The sequence below is a fragment of the Marmota monax genome, unplaced genomic scaffold (assembly GCF_021218885.2).
Source record: "Marmota monax isolate L192 unplaced genomic scaffold, Marmota_monax_Labrador192_F-V1.1 WCK01_AAM20220418_F8-fsc00285, whole genome shotgun sequence".
In the NCBI taxonomy this organism is placed as follows: Eukaryota; Metazoa; Chordata; class Mammalia; order Rodentia; family Sciuridae; genus Marmota; species Marmota monax.
Genome location: NW_026695045.1, coordinates 949,977 through 966,669, shown reverse-complemented (window position 1 = coordinate 966,669; position 16,693 = coordinate 949,977). Strand labels below are relative to the sequence as shown.

Below are 16,693 nucleotides of genomic sequence, written 5' to 3'. Positions count from 1 at the left end.
GGTTGCCAAACAAGCTGTGCTTCAACAAATCTTGAGAACCGTGGATCCAGAGCATAACCCTTCTGCCTCTTTTCCCAGAGAAGGCGACTGAGCCCTTGAGAGGGTCCATGACCTGCCCAGGGTCACCCAGGCCACACAAGGTTATTATTCTTAATTTCTAAAGTAGACAGAGTTGGATTCTCTAATGAAGCTGGTACTGGAAACCAAAACAAGGAAGATGGCCAGTGAGAAGCATGTATCCAGTTGGTTTGGCAACACAGAGAAGAAATGGGAAGAATTGGAAGAGTACCACCACGGGCCAGGCTCCACTGGGTTCAATCCCTGCTGTGTCACTGGTGGTGGGACAAGGACACATTACTTAACTGTTAGGCCCACCTCCCCCATCTGTAGAGCAGGAACGATAATCAGGCCCCATCAACTCTAGGCTTGAGGAGGAAATGAGGGTTCCGAGGTCTCACGCACAGGGGTGCTCAATAAATGTTGCCTATCACTACAAAAGGCGAAAGGAATGCTCCAAACCTGAAGGGAATTGGGGTACAGAGAGAAAATTAAAATGAAACAGAAGAGAGAGGCAGAGATGGAGTCGTACCAGGAGCAAGGAGCTGCTGAAGAATTTGGAGAATGATAAAGATTTGGAGGGGCCACGAGAACGGGTTGTTCTTCATAAGCTTCTGGGGGAAGCGTAAGTAAAGGAATGTTAAGGATGAGTGTGGGAGGAGCCCAACGTGGGTGGAATATCAGCGACTGAAGGATCTGGCCCCCTGGATGATCATCTGGCTTCCCCGAGGCAGACAGGGACCCTGTTTGGGGGTGGGGAGTAGAGAAAAGGGGATTACAGAGTAGATAGTTTCACTAAGGGAGTCCTGGAGAACTGAGGAAAGACATCCTCAAACCTGTCCTTTAGCAAATCAATAAGAGGAAGAGGAACGAAAAGGAATCAGATGTGGCCTGTGGTCTTTTCTCCTTGAGCAATGGCCAAAGGGGAATACTCAAAGACAGGAAACCCCTTGGACCCGAGCCTTCTGGGAGAGGTTGGGGGCACAGGTTAGGCAGCTGCAGGCCCCAAGGACTACAGCCCAAGTAAGACTCAGGGCTCTCTCTACCCTCAGCCCCTGGGCAGGTTACAGACTGCCAGGTTAGAGAACAGGCTGCAGAGGACCCAGCCCTCACTGCCCTGCTTCTCCCCAGGCCTGGAAGTCGAGAGACTAGTCCTGTTCTGGGCAAGGTACTGCATTCTGTAGGGCCTGCACTCTGTTGCTGAGTTCCTCCAGCAACTTTGGCAATTTTAAAGTAAAATTGAATGATGCTCACCATACGAGGGGGTCACACACTGACTGCTTGGAATAATGAATGCCACAGCCCCAGATCCCATTTCACCCTGTTTTCTCACTCAATACCACCGCTGTTCAGAAGTGGAAGAATCTGAGTCTCTGGGGGCTGAGACTTCTTGATGGAAGTCACACACCTGGTAAGTGACAGCACCAGGACAGGGGCTCCCTGTCTCCTCCCCACCTGGAGTCCCTACAAGAGCTGGTTCTTACAATGCCCGTGTTTCCAGCCTGAGAAGTCAGTGTGCAACAGCCCAGGACTGAGTAATCTAGAACCAGCCATGGGACCCCACGAGGACCTGCTGGAACAGCTGGCTGCCTTAGGAGATCAGAAGAGGACACTTCAAAATAGGCCCCTTTGGCTTATTTTGAGCTAGAGGTAAATGAACATCGACATCGACATCAAAAGGAGTCTCCTCAGGGCTTCCTTATTTGATTAAAAGTAGTAACTTCTGAGACTGGGGGATTTCCTCCCAGGGACATTTCAGGGCCATGAAGATGGAGAGTTGGTGCCAAGATGAACCTACACCAGCAAATCTTACTCCATTAATTTCCCCCAGATATTTACCTTTCCATTTGCTCCCCTTGGAAGCCTCAAGCCCCTCATCCTTTGTTTTGTCACTGCTTTATACATTTATTGTTCTTTGTTAAGATGCTATATAGACCCCAAGTTCTAACCACTCCTTTTGACTCCTGGAAGGGCTGGTTCTTAGAGACTTGCTTGTTGTGTGACCTTGAATAAATATCTTAACCTCTCTATGCTTCAATATCCTCATCTGCAAAATGGGATTTGTTGTGAGGGTGGAAAGATATGATGGAATAGGCCACTTAGTACATGGAGTAAGTGCTCAAATATGAGCTTTTGAAATAACTGAAGCAACTGAAATTGAATACTTCAGCATTGACCCAAGAAAGTGAGCAATCCCCAAAGACATTAGGAAACTGATGAGGCATTTTACACAATTGACCAATGGGTTCAACCTTGAACCCTACCTCTGACTTTTCTGTTCCACTGAACAAAAATAGAAAACAACCCAAAGGCATCAACAGGGCTGGGGATGTAACTCAATGGTACAGCTTTTATTTCTGAATTTATATTTTGCTAGCTCTAAATATGTTTAAATAGGCACTTGAACCAAAAATTCCCCAGCAAAGGTTTTCAAAAAGTGTTAAGTCCCACAAGTGGCTAAGTTCCTGCTCTATTCATGAATATACTTTTTATTTTAAACAAAGATGCATTAAAGAGTAATCACTCTGAGATAAAAAGTAGGCTCATCAGGTCATTGAATAGTTCCTTTAAAGACAGTGTTTCTTGCCAGGTGCTGTGGCCCATGCCTATAATCCCAGCAGCTTGGGAGATTGAGGAAGGAGGATCACAAGTTCAAAGCCAGCCTCAGCAACTTAGTGAGACTCTGTCTTTAAATAAAATATAAAAGGGGCTGGGGCTATGGCTCAGTGGTTAAGAACCCCTGGGTTCAGTCCTAGTAAAGGAAGGAAGGAAGGAAGGAAGGAAAAGAGAGAGAAAGGGGGAGAGGGGGAGAGAGAGAGAGAGAGAGAGAGCTTCTCAAATGTGGGCAGCATCAGAAACCCCTGAGAGCTTGAGTTCAGATTCCAGAGAATCTGATTCAGTGGATGTGGGTCTGACCGAGATTGCTGCTGCTGCTGCTGCTGGTTCATGAACCACTCTGAGTAGCACTTTTTACAGGTGTTCTTCAGCTGTTAAGGACTCCATTTCAAAGAATTCACTTACATAAATGTCTACTGTACAAAGCAAGAGATTCAGAGGTAGATGTTTATACCTTTTGTACCTCTATGGTCCCCCCCCCCCCCCGCCCAGTGCTGGGGACTGAATCCAGGGCCTGTACAGGCTGGGCAAATGCTCTACCATCGAGTTACATCCCCAGGCCTGTTTGTGTCTTTGGGCTGCTGACTTCCTTTCAGAATTTAAAGTACTCTTTGTGGATTCCATTTCACCAGAATTGAATACAATAATTCAATAAAAACACAATTTTGGGGTGCTTCCCCAGCTTCCCCGATTTCAACTGTGTTCTTCAGAGAGAAGCGGGTAGTGAGGGGGCTGACTGAAGGCTGGGCACAAAGGAAAGGAAGTGGAAGCAGATCCATAAGCCCACCCCAGCCCCGGAGCCGCCACTAGAGCATCTTCAAAGCACAGCTCTTGATTCTGCCTAAGGCCTTGGGTAGCCCTGGCCCCCAGTCCCATGAGGGAGCAAGGGAGGCTCACTGGCCTCACCAGGGTATGTAGGCTGTGCAGCGTGGCCTCTCTAGGGTCAGAAAGCGCTTGCTGACAACAGACACAGCAAAAGCAGCAGTGGGTGGAGGGGAGAAAGAAACCCTGGTGCAAGAGGTGACGCCCTTTGTACCTTCTTTGCTTCCTCTTTCCCCTCCCCACTCCCAAGGCCCCATCTGTGACTCCAGCCCCCACCCACACACCGAGGAGAAACCAGGGGCCCCTCACTCACTGGGGTTGGCTTTCCGGATCTCACTGTACACCGTCTCTGTCCCCTTCGTTCCCAGAGCTGAAAAAGGGACCAGGCACAAGTCAGTAGCTGCCTCTGGGTCCCAGGCCAGCCCACGGCTATACCATCCCCCACCCCAGCAGTGCCCACAGCCAAGCATTGAGACTTTGTCATTCCTGAAGGTCCCAGCCTAACCAGGGTCACTCTTGGGCTGAAGTAGGAGGTCAACAGGCCATTGTGGGGCAGGGCCACCTGTGCAGAGGAACCTTGAGCCTGAGGGGCCAATGGGAGGGGATCCACACAAGCCTGCGCCCCAGCTCAGCAGCCCATCCCCCTTTCCCTGAAGCCGCAACTCTGTGCCAGCTGCTCTGCCCCATCCCCACAGAGCCCAGAGCAGAACCAGGTCCTGAGTTCTGGGGTGGAGACTGGCATTTTTGGTGACTATGAGAATTAGCTGGGACCAAAGACCGCCTACAGTTCTAGGTGACTAGGTGGCTGCTTTCAGTGCCAGCACCTGGGCCCCCGCAGTCTCGCTGACGGGCCTGGGGTGGGCCCTGGCACTGGTGTTAGTAGGAGTCCCCAGGGGATTCTAATGTGCAACTGGGGCTGAGATCCTCTGGGTTAGATCCTTTCAGAATAGAGGACAAGATGACCAACCTGGGTGTGGAGCAAACCAGACAGGTACAGAGAAACACGTACACGCACCCCATGTCCACACGCACTCATAGACACACATTGTTGCACCCTTAAGCAGGCACACACAAACTGTGTACATACAGGCATGCACACCATGTGTATACACTCACACACCATATCCACACCCAGGCACACCCAGGAACCCTGAGGAAACAGGATGGAACTGGCCACTTCCCTAGCTCCTCTTTGCTCAAAAACCCAGGAAGTCTCATTGTAGAAAGGAGGCCCCCAGGCAGAGTAAGATGCTTCTTGCCATCACAGTGTCGTGGGGAAATTTCTCTCCTAAGGGCACACCAGGGTCTATAACTGCATTGCGATACCTACGCCCCATGCTCCAGGGACAGCCTTCTCCCGTCCTTACCCCACTCACATCCAAGCTGACACTGTCCTTCCTCTCTGTCCCTTCCTCCAAGACTCTGGCCCAGCTTTGCCCCTGTATTCCTGTATGCACCTCACACACCCTCACACATCCCTTTGCTCATATCCTAGTCAGCTACCTGGGCCCCTGTGCTCCCACTACACTTTGGGGACATTTACCTATAGCACATTGACTCTGTTCCCATTGACTCCTCTGGTAGGCCCTGAGCTCCTCCAGGCCAGTGGCTGAGGTCCTGAGTACTTTCCATTCCCAGGCCTCGCACAGTCACCTGGGGGCACCTGTCATAGTTTGATATGACAGTGCAAGTGCCAGCCAATATCCTGCAGATGTCTCTACCTCAGAACCCCTGAGCTTCAGGCAGGTATTGGCATAATCAGCCCTGTCTCTCAGGTTTTCCCAACTATCAGCTAGAGAACATGCTGCCAGAGGAATCTGGGCTTCTTTGGGGATGGGTTAGGACTGAAATCTCTTTCACTGGACACTGAGTACTTATGGTTCCTGAGCGAAGGACTGTATGCCAGGGGAAAGTCTGGAGATGGCCCAGTCCCCACAGTCAAAGTTGAGGCATATGGGGTGACAAAAGCCTTGTTGAAGACTTCAGAGTGATTCCCCTCAGGCAGAGGTTGGAGCTCGGTGGAGTGGCAGAGGTACCAGGCTTCTCACTGCAGGATGCCTGCTTCAGGAGAACTCAGGAGGCACAGCAGAGATGCCCACACAACACTCCACTCTAGTTTGGTGATATAGAGGGAAGTTCTAGGAGCCCCAAATCTGTTAGCCAATTCTCCACATCCCCAAGGGACCCTCTGTTCAATGTCAGGCCCGGGGAAGTCACCCATTCAACATAACCCTAGGCGCTCTGTGTGCCCTGCACTGTGGAGGGAGGAAAGCGGGTCAGATCTGATCTCAGCTTTCAGAAGTTCCAGGATGTGGAGCAGGCAGGTGGGCACAGGGTGCTCATAGCCTAACGCTGTGATAAATGCCACAGGGTGCTGTGCATGGGGGTCACTGCCAGCTCACCTCTGACCCAGATCCACAGTGGAGTTAGGGGAGAAGGGCACAGCGAGGGGTAGAGTTGGTGGCCAAGCCGGGGAGCTTGGACACCCTGAGAACTCCACTGTCCTGGGGCACAAAGACATGGCCAGGAGACTTCTCTGATCATCCTGGGGACACACTTTGTGGACCTGAGTTACTGTACTTGACTCCCTCCCCGTCACCTCATAGCTCAGGGCAGCAGGGCCATTTCTATTTCTAGGCAGAGCTGCACCCCGGCCTCTACTGCCGCCTGCCTACCTGGTTCTGCCCAGCTCAGCAAAGGGTGGGGTGCAGCTGATCGCTGACTCCCCTCCTCTTGCAGCCCCGTGGCAGCAGCTGCCTGCTAATGACTAAACCAGGTTAGCAGGGTGTTTGTCTCTGCTGTCAGCAATGTTTCCGGAGAGGGCTTTATTTTGGCTTCTGTTTTTCTATGTTAACGGAGGCAGAGAAGGCTCAACGTCATGGGGTTTTCCCAGCAGTCGGCCCCAGAGCAAACAGGCAGCAAACCAGGATTTAACGAGTTCCTTCCCGCCCCTCCTCCACCCCCTGTGACCACTTGGTCAGCGGCCAGCAAGGATTAGAGCTGGACAAGGTCCCCATCCCCTCCTCTATAGTTGGAGGAGGGGAGGCCTGAAGAAAGGGGGACTGAATTGGCCAAGACCAGGTCAAGTTCACTCACCATTTGCCTTGAACCCACAAAGCCCTCGCCTAGTAATGCCCACTCCCACCTATGGGAAGGCAGGGGCTGACCCTGGAGGCTCAGGCCTGGCATCCCCACTACACCTTAGCCTCAAGGAGAGGCTGGGACAAGAGAACTCAATTTGAGTCCTCTGGAATCTCCCCATTGCCACCCAAGTGACCCTCACGCCAGCTCTACACAGGGCCCACACTATGCATGTGGCACGTTTGTGCAAGTTTGGAAAGGCAACAAGTTGGTTTGGCTGCAACCTGTAGCCGCACCGCTTGGCAGGGAACACCCAAGGCAATCACCTGCCTCACCCTATCATGGAAATTTCCATAGCCGTTCCCCAAGGAATGGCAAAAGGACATTTTCCAAGGGCAGAACATGGCTTTCTTTTTCCTTTCAGCTTCCTTACACCCAAAGCCTCCCAGGCACCCTGGGGCCCTCATAGACCCACGCACCTTGGCCCAGTAAGCTGTGAAGCAGAGGCAGGGCCTGGCCCTCCATGGGAGGATCTGAAGCCTGGTGCCCCGGGTGGCAGGGGAGCATCACTGTAACTCCCTCTCCCCTGTCCTCTGGCTTCACTGCCGACTGGAGCACTCAGTGGAGTGTGGAAGGTCACGAACCAAGAGGAGAGCAGTGTTTTTCCACTTATGTTCAAAATCTTTGAGCAGCGCTGCCCTCTTGTTATCCATTCCCTTTCCTTCCGAGTCTGACATCCTCTTAAGAGGAAGTAAGCTGTCACTCACGGGGCCAAGCCCAGGATGCAGAGCAATGGAGCTGGCGCACCAAGCTCAGGGTGTTGGGGCGTCTTCCACAGTCCCACCCTTCCCAGCCCAAGTGGGGTCCCTCCTGAGCACCAGACCCTGTGCTCTCTCCTCCTGGGTATCTCTTGGGCATGTCAAACTCCACCAGCTGAATCAGATGTGGCTAGGAGCTTGTTCCTCCCAACCTCGGCCATCACAACCGTGCCTGCAACTGCTCCATCCAGGAACATGCAGTGATTCTAGTCTCTCCTGTCCTGGTCACTAAATTGTCATCACATGCTATGATCTATCTCCAAAATATATCTAGAGTCCATTCATTGCCAACATTTTGGTCCCACCCTAGGCTCCACGCCTGCCCCACTTTCTATGTTGGCCATGAGGATCTTCCAGAAGGACAGTGGAACCTGACACTTCCCTGCCTAAAGCTTCCAAAGGCTCCTTAATCCTTTTAGAATAAGATGGAAAGAAAACCCCAGAGGTCCTGCATGCATCCAGCCCCAACTCCATCCTCCCCAGCCTCATTCACCTCATCTGTCCTGTCTATCTGTCCCTCTCTGCAGACACACAGGCCTCCTTACAGATCTTAAAGGAGCCAAGCTCTGCATTACCACACACTGCCCTGCCTATTTCCTGGGTCCCCCAACCCTCCTTCTTTGGAGGATCACCTTCTTTGCCTCTTTCAGGACCCAGCTTAAATGTCAGCCCTCAAAGAGTGTCCCCTTTTACGCCTTCTCTGCACCCGGTTTTGCTCTTTTCCAGCACTTAGGACTGTCTGATAGGATCTGTTGCTTTGCTTCCCTGTTTTCCTGGCTGCCCCTGAGGAGACCCTCCCTGAGGAGGAGGCTGGCTGTGCCTTTGCTTCTTGCACAGAGCTGGGCCCTCGTGGGTCTCATCTCTGCTCAATAAGTGAATCACTTTACAAGAAAACAAAAAAGAGGAGGAAATCAAGGCTGCAGTGTCCCTCCCTCCTCTTGGGTCCATTTGGGACTTGGAAGTGGGATACTTGTCATTGGTGCAGACTGAGCAATCCACAGCTCCAAGGACTAGTCTGATGGAACACCATGGGAAAGGGGCCCAGAGTACAGCACGTAGCGCAGGGACTGCATGGGACAGCTTTCTCAGAAATGTTCTGTGCACACACCCATTGGCATGGTGCCCAAACCATGCTAAACAAGAAAGTTAGGAAGGACTCCAGAACTCCTCCCAGAGCAAGAGATGGCTTCAGGACGTGGCCAAGACCACATGGCTCTGGTTAATGACAGGCAGACCCAGCCTGGAAAACTGCCCAGGCTCGCCTGGCCGAGAACAGCCTGGCTGTAGCCTGAGCAGGAAGGGAGACGGATGGCAAGGGTCCTAAGGAGCACCCCAGCAGGGCCGGAAGGTTCTTGATGGCTGTTTCCTTGAGCATGCAAGAACCTTGAGGGAGCTGAGGAGGGGGAGGACTAGGAGAAGCATGGTTTTTGATTGGTGCCAAAAGAAACTAAGATTGATGTTCTGGCATTTGCTGTGGACTGGCCCACTTTCCGTCAGTCTCCCAGCACTGAACCAGAGATGGGGACTTCCAGGTGGCCTGCCCAAGACAGAATACCATGCACATTTTCACTTCATTGGCACATTACTTTTATTTAAGCTGAGGCATAAATCCAATGCCACCATTCCCACGGGATGGGATTCTGTGCTTTCAAAAGCGACCCTCTAAAGAGCAAATCCCATACCTTAACACGTGCAATGATTGACACATGTTCAGTCTGCATAGGCCACTTTTTAGGAACATACTGCTTGTGGGCAAGGGGTCACTTCTGGGAGGAACTGAACACCTCAAAGTGAGGCTGCTCTCAAGGTCCCTTCCAGAGGAACAACTTGCTCGGCCCTCAGTCATCTCCTGGCACATGCATAGTGAACCCTCAACATGTGTTACCATTATTCATAGCTTCATAACTAACAGTTATTGAAATTTTACAGCTCCTGCCTTAGGCACATCCTGTAGATCTGCTGACCACCTCCCTTCAGAGAGACGCTTCTCAATAGGCACAGCACCCCCAATGTGGTGCCTATATCCAAATCAAGAGCAAAGCATGGGCTTGGCTCACTGGGGGGTGGGGCTTACCTTGATGGGGCTCCACTGGGGACACTTCCACCTCTGTGTACTCCACGTCTGAGCTCAGAGAATCTGTTCAAAGGAACCACAGCACCCTGTTTGGACAGCATCTCCCTTGGGGGTATCGGGCTACCTTAGAGATTTTTATCCCAATTATTAAAGTCTTCTGAATGTGGAGGGGAGCGGCTAGATGCAGGTGGAGCTCCATTCTAAGTGGACAAGAAACCTCAGACTAGGAAGGCAGGAGGAGCCCGCCACTGGCCTGGGACTCCCTGTTCACTTGGATGTGGATGGATCCTGCGGCAGAGGTCCAGGTGAGTGGACTTATAACAGGTCAGAGGATACAGAAAATAGCTCAAGATCAGCCATGACAATGAACTCCCATTCAGGCTCCCTCCAAACACCTGACCCTTCCATGCTGCGATGCTTTCTATGCCATCCCCAGCATGCAGGAAAGGACCTCGGGAGCAGGCTCAGCAGCCCCAAGATGCTTTGAGTGTCTGAGGCAGACAAGGTAATGAAACCTCTCCGGGTGCTGCCAGAAATCTGGGAAATTGGTGTGTTTTCAACTCAGAATATTTTTATTATGTTTTTTTTTTTTTTTAATATTTATTTATTTATTTTAGTTTTCGGCGGACACAACATCTTTCTTTGTATGTGGTGCTGAGGATCGAACCCGGGCCGCACGCATGCCAGGCGAGCACGCTACCGCTTGAGCCACATCCCCAGCCCTTATTATGTTTTTTTTAAGGCTTAAAGAATCAGGAATTCTCACCAGCAACTACACAATGATGCTGTAGTCAAGGATACTTTACAAAAACAGGGCTTTACAGAATTCTTTTATATCTTTAGGAGTTTTAACTCCCATGATTGCAGCCTAGAGGGAAAGGAACTTGATGAAAGATGATTTAGTCTGACTCCACTGAGTTTTAGGCAGAAGCACACTATCTATTGTTGATCATCTTGAAAAATCTCCAAGTTGTCCAGGCATTGTAGACAACTGTAATCCCAGAAACTTGGGAGGCTGAGGCAGGAGGATCACAAGTTCAAGGACAAAGTTGCCTCAGCAACTCACTAAGACCCTGTCTTAAAATAAAATTAAATAAACAAACAAATAAATAAATAGACAAACAAACAAACAAATAGCTGGGGATGTAACTCAGTGGTAAAAGCCACCCGTGGGTTCAATCCCCAGCATAAAAAAAAAAAAGAATATCCAAGTCAACTACCCAAGAGGAAGGACATCCTGCTTCCTTATTTGATAGTTCCCTCTGAATATGGACATTGCTTTTTAGATATGACCCACTCACCCTTAAGTTGGTTATCACTAAGGATATTAGGTAGCATCTTTAAAGGAAGCACTTAATCATCTCCATCTTACACACCAGTTAGTCACAGAGTCATCACGAGGTCTGGGAGGTTATCTAGTCACCTTCAAGTTTTAGTTTTCTTTTCCTGTGGGTCTTTTTTTTTTTTTTTCCCCTTAGGGAGGAGTTACTGACTCAGGGGCATTCAACCACTGAGCCACATCCCCAGCCCTATTTTGTATTTTTATTGAGGGACAGGGTCTCATTGAGTTGCTTGGCACCTTGCTTTTGCTGAGGCTGGCTTTGAACTCTCGATCCTCCTGCCTCAGCTTCCCGAGCCACTGGGATTACAGGTATGCACCATGGTGCCCAGCTACCTATGGGTTTTTTTTTTTTTTTTTTATGTGAAAGTTTCTAATAAAACTCTTAGATAATTACCTTTATTTTCATTTAGTGGTTTCATTGCATGGTTTCCAACATCATCGCCATAACCTAATTAAAAAATAACCATTAGTTAGGATGAGTGATAATGGAAATTCTCATTTTCTATAATTTAAAAAAAATTCAATTCCACTAACATAGTCAAGCATGACTTCTTTAGTGGTGTAAGTGACTAAGAGTCATGTCTCTGGGTCTCCTCCTTGGTTTCCCTGTGGGCCCCAAGACCTGCTAGGTGGTCTTCTCCTAACACCAGTGGAACCCCTACCATCAAAGGGTGAGAGGCACGGGTGGGGGAGGGGCACTTTTGTTGGGAATTCAGAATTGTTCAATGTGAGCAAATAGCTTGATTTCTAGACTATTCTCTTTCTTGAAGGGAACCAGTCAGTAATGACAAACATGAAGGAGACTGGTTAAGTAACCCTCTCTGGTTGGAGATTGGATTGATATCACCTTAGTGGGTATAGATTAAAAAACAAATAAACAAACAAAAACCTTTGGGGATAGGGGTACAGCTCAGTGGTGGAGCGCTTGCCTAGCATGCATGAGGCACTGGGTTCAATTCGCAGCACCACATGTAAATAAATAAAAGGTTCATCAACAACTAAAAAAAATATTTTAAAAAGATAATTCTTACAAATGTTATAAATACTATTCTTGAAGAACACATGATTTTCTATCATGTATTTGAACTAATTGATATTATGATTATTAAAATCATAAAATCCATGCAGAGACAAGAGAATAAGAACAAGAGAACAGAGACAAGAGAATGTAAGAAATGGAGTATTTCCTACATTTTGAAAAGTTAGAAGAAAATCCTATATTTTAATATAACTATATCAACATAAAGCACTGCTGTATTTAGTGGCAATGATACAATATACCAACAGAGCCCCCCTTATACCAAAAAGGTATTATTTTCTCTATAACAGTAGATTACTTTGTTCAAAATATTCAGTACATTTTTTGAAAACAGTTTCTCTGGTTCTTTTTTCTTTTTTCCAGTACTAGGGATTGAACCCAGGGCCTTGTGCACGCTAGGCAAGCACTCTACCACTGACTACATCTTCCCCCACCACTGTTGTTCAAATTTTATTTTGAGATAGGGTCTCACTAAGTTGCCCAGGCTGGCCTCAGCCTCCTGAGTCACTGGGATTTCAGGCCTGTGCCTCCACACCTGACTTCTTTTGCTTTCCTTTTTTTCTGTAGTGCCGAGGATGGAACCCAGAGCCCCGCCCATGCTAAGTGAGCATCTCTCACTGAGCTACACCACCAGCCCCCTACTCAATTCTTTTTATTTTATTTTATATTGAGACAGGGTCTTGCTAAGTTGCCTAGGGCCTCGTTAAATTGCTCAGGTTGGTCTTGAACTTGCTATCCTCCCTTCAACCTCTCGATTCGCTAGGATGTACAGGCATGCACCACCATACCTGGGCCCCTGCTCAATTCTTAAAACATATCTCTCGAGTAAATTATCTCCCTGTAAAATATATATCTTAGAAACACCTTATTTTGGGCTGGGGCTGTGGCTCAGTGGTGGAGCACTTGCCTAGCATGCATGAGGCACTGGGTTCAATCCTCAGCATCACATAAAAATAAACAAATAAAATAAAGGCATTCTGTCCATCTACAACTACAAAAAAGAAAGAAAGAAAAGAAATACCTTATTTTGTGAGACATTGTTACAGAATTGAAAGAAATACCTTATTTTGTGAGACATTGTTACAGAATTGGAAAAGAACATAGGCATTCTATTTCCAAAACTGCTGATAAAGAAAGAGAATTGTTCCAAAAATGATTTGGGACAGGACTTTTGTGGGACATAATTATAGCCCAATGGGGGTTGCTAAATTGCTTGGGCAACTTTTTCACAGATGTAACAGGATTAAGAACTGCTGGGATTGTCCACCCACACTGTTGCGTACACCTGTAAGCTTGGGATAAAACTCAAAACAAGTATCTTGTGCTTGTGGCAATTCCACCTGAGAAGAGGTTTTATCCAGGCTCTAATCTTCTCTCTGGTCCCTGCCTTATACATGCAGGCTGTTTCTCATGGGTAGTATTCGAAGTATCTGAAGGCTACAAGGCATTAGCTTTTTCTCCAGGTTTCATTCAACAGGAAGTTTAGAAGGTGGTGAAAATAGAATAAAATGTTCTGTCTTCTTTCCTTTAAAGTTTTTGTTTTGCTTATTAGCTCACCGTCTAATGCCTGATTAGATAAGTACCCCTGCTGGAAGCCAGGGTTTCCCTTCTAACTCTAACCCCACCCACTTTAGTTGGTAAAACTCTTGGCAACTGAAGGAAACCAGGACTTTACCATAATGGCTGTTGGCTTCGATATTGGGGTCCAACACCTTCTCATTGTTGGAGTTCAGAAGTGGTACTGCTGGCCTTAAAATGAAAGTTGAAAAGGAGGAAAAAAAATAACAAAACATAGAATTATTTTTAAATATAATGAAATACAGTCTAAACATAATATATTATATATAAATAAATATATCATTCATATACACACACACACACACATATATTTTCCCCCCTCTCTAACCCCAAATTAACAAAATCGATAAAGGAAGATCATGAGAAAGTAGAAGGAGCTTTCCAAAGGAAATAAAGCTTCACTCTTCCATTTGGAAAACTAACAAGTTCTTCAGCTCTAAAATGATTGACTGAATTTTTTACTGTTAAACTAAGAGACAGGGCCAAAGAGTTCTTTATCTGGTGCCCTTAGTTTCATGAATGCACTCCTGTGCTGGTTTCTCTCCATAACACAGCAATAATTTCTATAGCCTTGGATTTTGGTTTTCAAGAATGATAAAGGTAAAATAATATTTTTTAAAGGCCAATTCTATTTTGCCAAGTAAATAAAAATTTAAATGCTCCTCTATTACCATTATAATTAGGTATGGAAAAGAGGATTTCACAAATAATAGTCTAAGAAGGACATGATCTCAGAATAAGACCATTCTCTCCCATGGAAGGACAGATGGCAGTCTTCTACAAAGACACACACACACACACACACACACACAAACTCTTCCTTTTTCTGATTTTGCCAAGAACCATTGAAAACTTCCTTATGACCAGATTCTCCCTACAGAAAAGTCCACCCATGTCCACAAAAACAGCTGCGCCCTCTTACAAGGACACTGACCTGGACATCTCCACGGGCATCTGCTTGGCTTTAAAAAAGGAAAGAGAAAAACCAAAGTCAGGGTAAGGTGCCTGTATCCACAGCAGACAGTAATAGTCAATTCAGTGACATTTGACTTGCATACCCATTTAAAAAAGAGAGAGAAAATAAAGTTAAGAATATTCACATTTTTCAGAGAAATAGAGAAGAGAAAGAAGGAGTTGTTCTCCTGGTCAAAGAGATTTCACATCACTTCCCAGATAAACCACATTGTGACTCTCTGAGCCAGATGTGATTTTTGCTTGTGAGATGTGATGGAGATGGAGGCAATGGTACAGGGGGGCAGATCAATCAGATAACTGGGCAGCTGTTTCTTTGGTTCAAGACAATCTCAAAAAGTAAAGGCTAAATCAATCCCTGTCTTTTTAATTCCAAGCTGGCCGAAGACCAAGGCCAGCGGCAGACTTGGGAATGGTTTGTTTGGGAGCCTGTCTCTTCCCAGGGAATTATAGTTTTCCTGCCTGAGAAAAAACACACGGCCCCTGCTCATCCCAGCGGCCCCTGCTCATCCCAGGCACCAGCACCAGAGTCTCCCCCAAAAAACCCAACCTTACCCTATGAAAAAAGTTCTTTGCAGAAATCATTGATTCTGTGCCTTTTTCCTTGAGTCTGGGCTAGCTAACCTGAGTCCTGAGTGCCAACAGGTGTTCCTGGCTCCCCACCCATGCTTGGCCCCTAAGCACAGGGTAGAAATCATTGCGCAACTGGCAGTTGCTTTCAGTGCATGTGTGTCCTTGACACTCTACCAGTTAGAGAACTGGAAGTGGCCAAACCCCACAGAAACAGCTTCTCTGACCACATGAAGATGCAGCTTCCCTCCACGTTCCCTCGTTCCCTCGTTGGCCTGCCCAAGGAGGAAAGCAGCCCCTTTCATTTTGCCTAGCTACATCCAGGGGCGGCAGAAGCCCCACACCCACCAAGGCTAGATCTTTGGTTGTCAAGGTAACACCCCAAGGAGAAAAACCAGGTGCACCTCCCCAGCTCCCTCTAGGGCACTATACATCGGAGCTGCTTTCTCAGCCAGGACAACCTGTCATAATGGAAGGAGGAAATGTGCTCACCCTTGGCTTTCCTCAGAAAATAGCATTTGGCCCCAACTATCAAGGTGGCGATGATCACTCCAATGACGACAACTGCAATGAGTCCTTTCTTCCATGGGGCAAGAAAGACTGGAAATGGAGGGGAAAAAGAAAGAAAGAAAGAAAGAAATACATCGGTTCTTCCTGGGTCAGCAGGAAATGATATCAGGTTAAATCATCAAATGGAGACTGATTCTTACAATCCTTATAACTGGTATCTTTCCTTAGCATCTACCTCTGGGGGATGCTGAACTCATAGTTGGTGGGGAACTTGCTGCTTCTGCTATAATCCAAAGCCAGCTATGATCTTCAAGGAGGGATCAAACTGAGTGTGCTGGGGTAGACCCCATTTTGGGGTGTCTCATCAGCTCTCCTCCTGCTTTAGGAAACCACCCTCACCCCTATAGGTGGACTCCCTAGCCATGTCCATTCTGCATGACCCCATCCCCTTGGCCACAGGGATCCCGTGGGCAAATATTTGACCCAAAGTGAGTTATTTAGAGTCTTTTTGCCAAGAATTTGGAATTGGGACTTCATGAAATACTCCTGATTTCTTATAACACCCAACTCCTCTTTTTTACCCAAGTTAATTTGAATGGGTTTCTGTCACTTATAGACACAGAGCTTGAGGACGTTGTTCTCTTGACCCTCAGTCACCTGAGCTGACCTCCCACCCACTCCCTCTTACAAGGGGTATGATTTGTGTCCTTGCCCCTTCGAGCCCACGCATACCCGCCTGTTGAGATCCCGACTCACCTCTGACTGCCACGGTGTTGCTTTGGGGGCTGTTTCGCTGTGGGCTGGCTCTGTTGGAAGCCGTGCAGTAGTACTGTCCCTCTTGCTCCTTGCTAACCTTTGTCTTGCGCCAATATGCATTGGTTTCATTTGTGACTATTTGATAGAAGGGTTTGTCCTCCATTTCTTTGTAAAACTTATATGTGATCGGACCGGTCCCTTCAGCCACTGCGCATAGAAGCACAATCTCCTCCCCAGACTCCACCTCCTGACTTGCCAGGATAGAAAGCCTGACTTCATTCACCGGGGCTGGAAAGCAGGAAAAGGGTTAGGACTGAGTAAATAAGGGGGACAGAGAAGGAACCTAAAGTGACCACAGCCCATGGCCAGCCTCCCTCCCAGGCTGTGACTTGGACTCGGCTTGTGCTTTTCATTTAAGTTGCTCCTCTCATCCCACCTTTTTTCATGGTCCTGTCCCT

At 47.9% G+C, this 16,693-nt stretch overlaps 1 protein-coding gene across 2 annotated transcripts in view; it reads right to left on the bottom strand.

Annotated features, from left to right (window-relative positions):
- Window positions 1-16,693, bottom strand: part of Pecam1 (platelet and endothelial cell adhesion molecule 1) — a 73,988-nt gene that overhangs the window by 9,704 nt on the left and 47,591 nt on the right. For both annotated transcript variants that reach the window (XM_046427706.1, XM_046427707.1), the window contains exons 11-17: window positions 16,236-16,523; window positions 15,462-15,569; window positions 14,362-14,389; window positions 13,525-13,598; window positions 11,205-11,258; window positions 9,469-9,531; window positions 3,809-3,865 (exon numbers count right to left, since the gene is read on the bottom strand). In XM_046427706.1, the coding sequence (XP_046283662.1) occupies window positions 3,809-3,865; window positions 9,469-9,531; window positions 11,205-11,258; window positions 13,525-13,598; window positions 14,362-14,389; window positions 15,462-15,569; window positions 16,236-16,523 (672 nt within the window). The remainder of the gene's footprint in view (window positions 1-3,808; window positions 3,866-9,468; window positions 9,532-11,204; window positions 11,259-13,524; window positions 13,599-14,361; window positions 14,390-15,461; window positions 15,570-16,235; window positions 16,524-16,693) is intronic.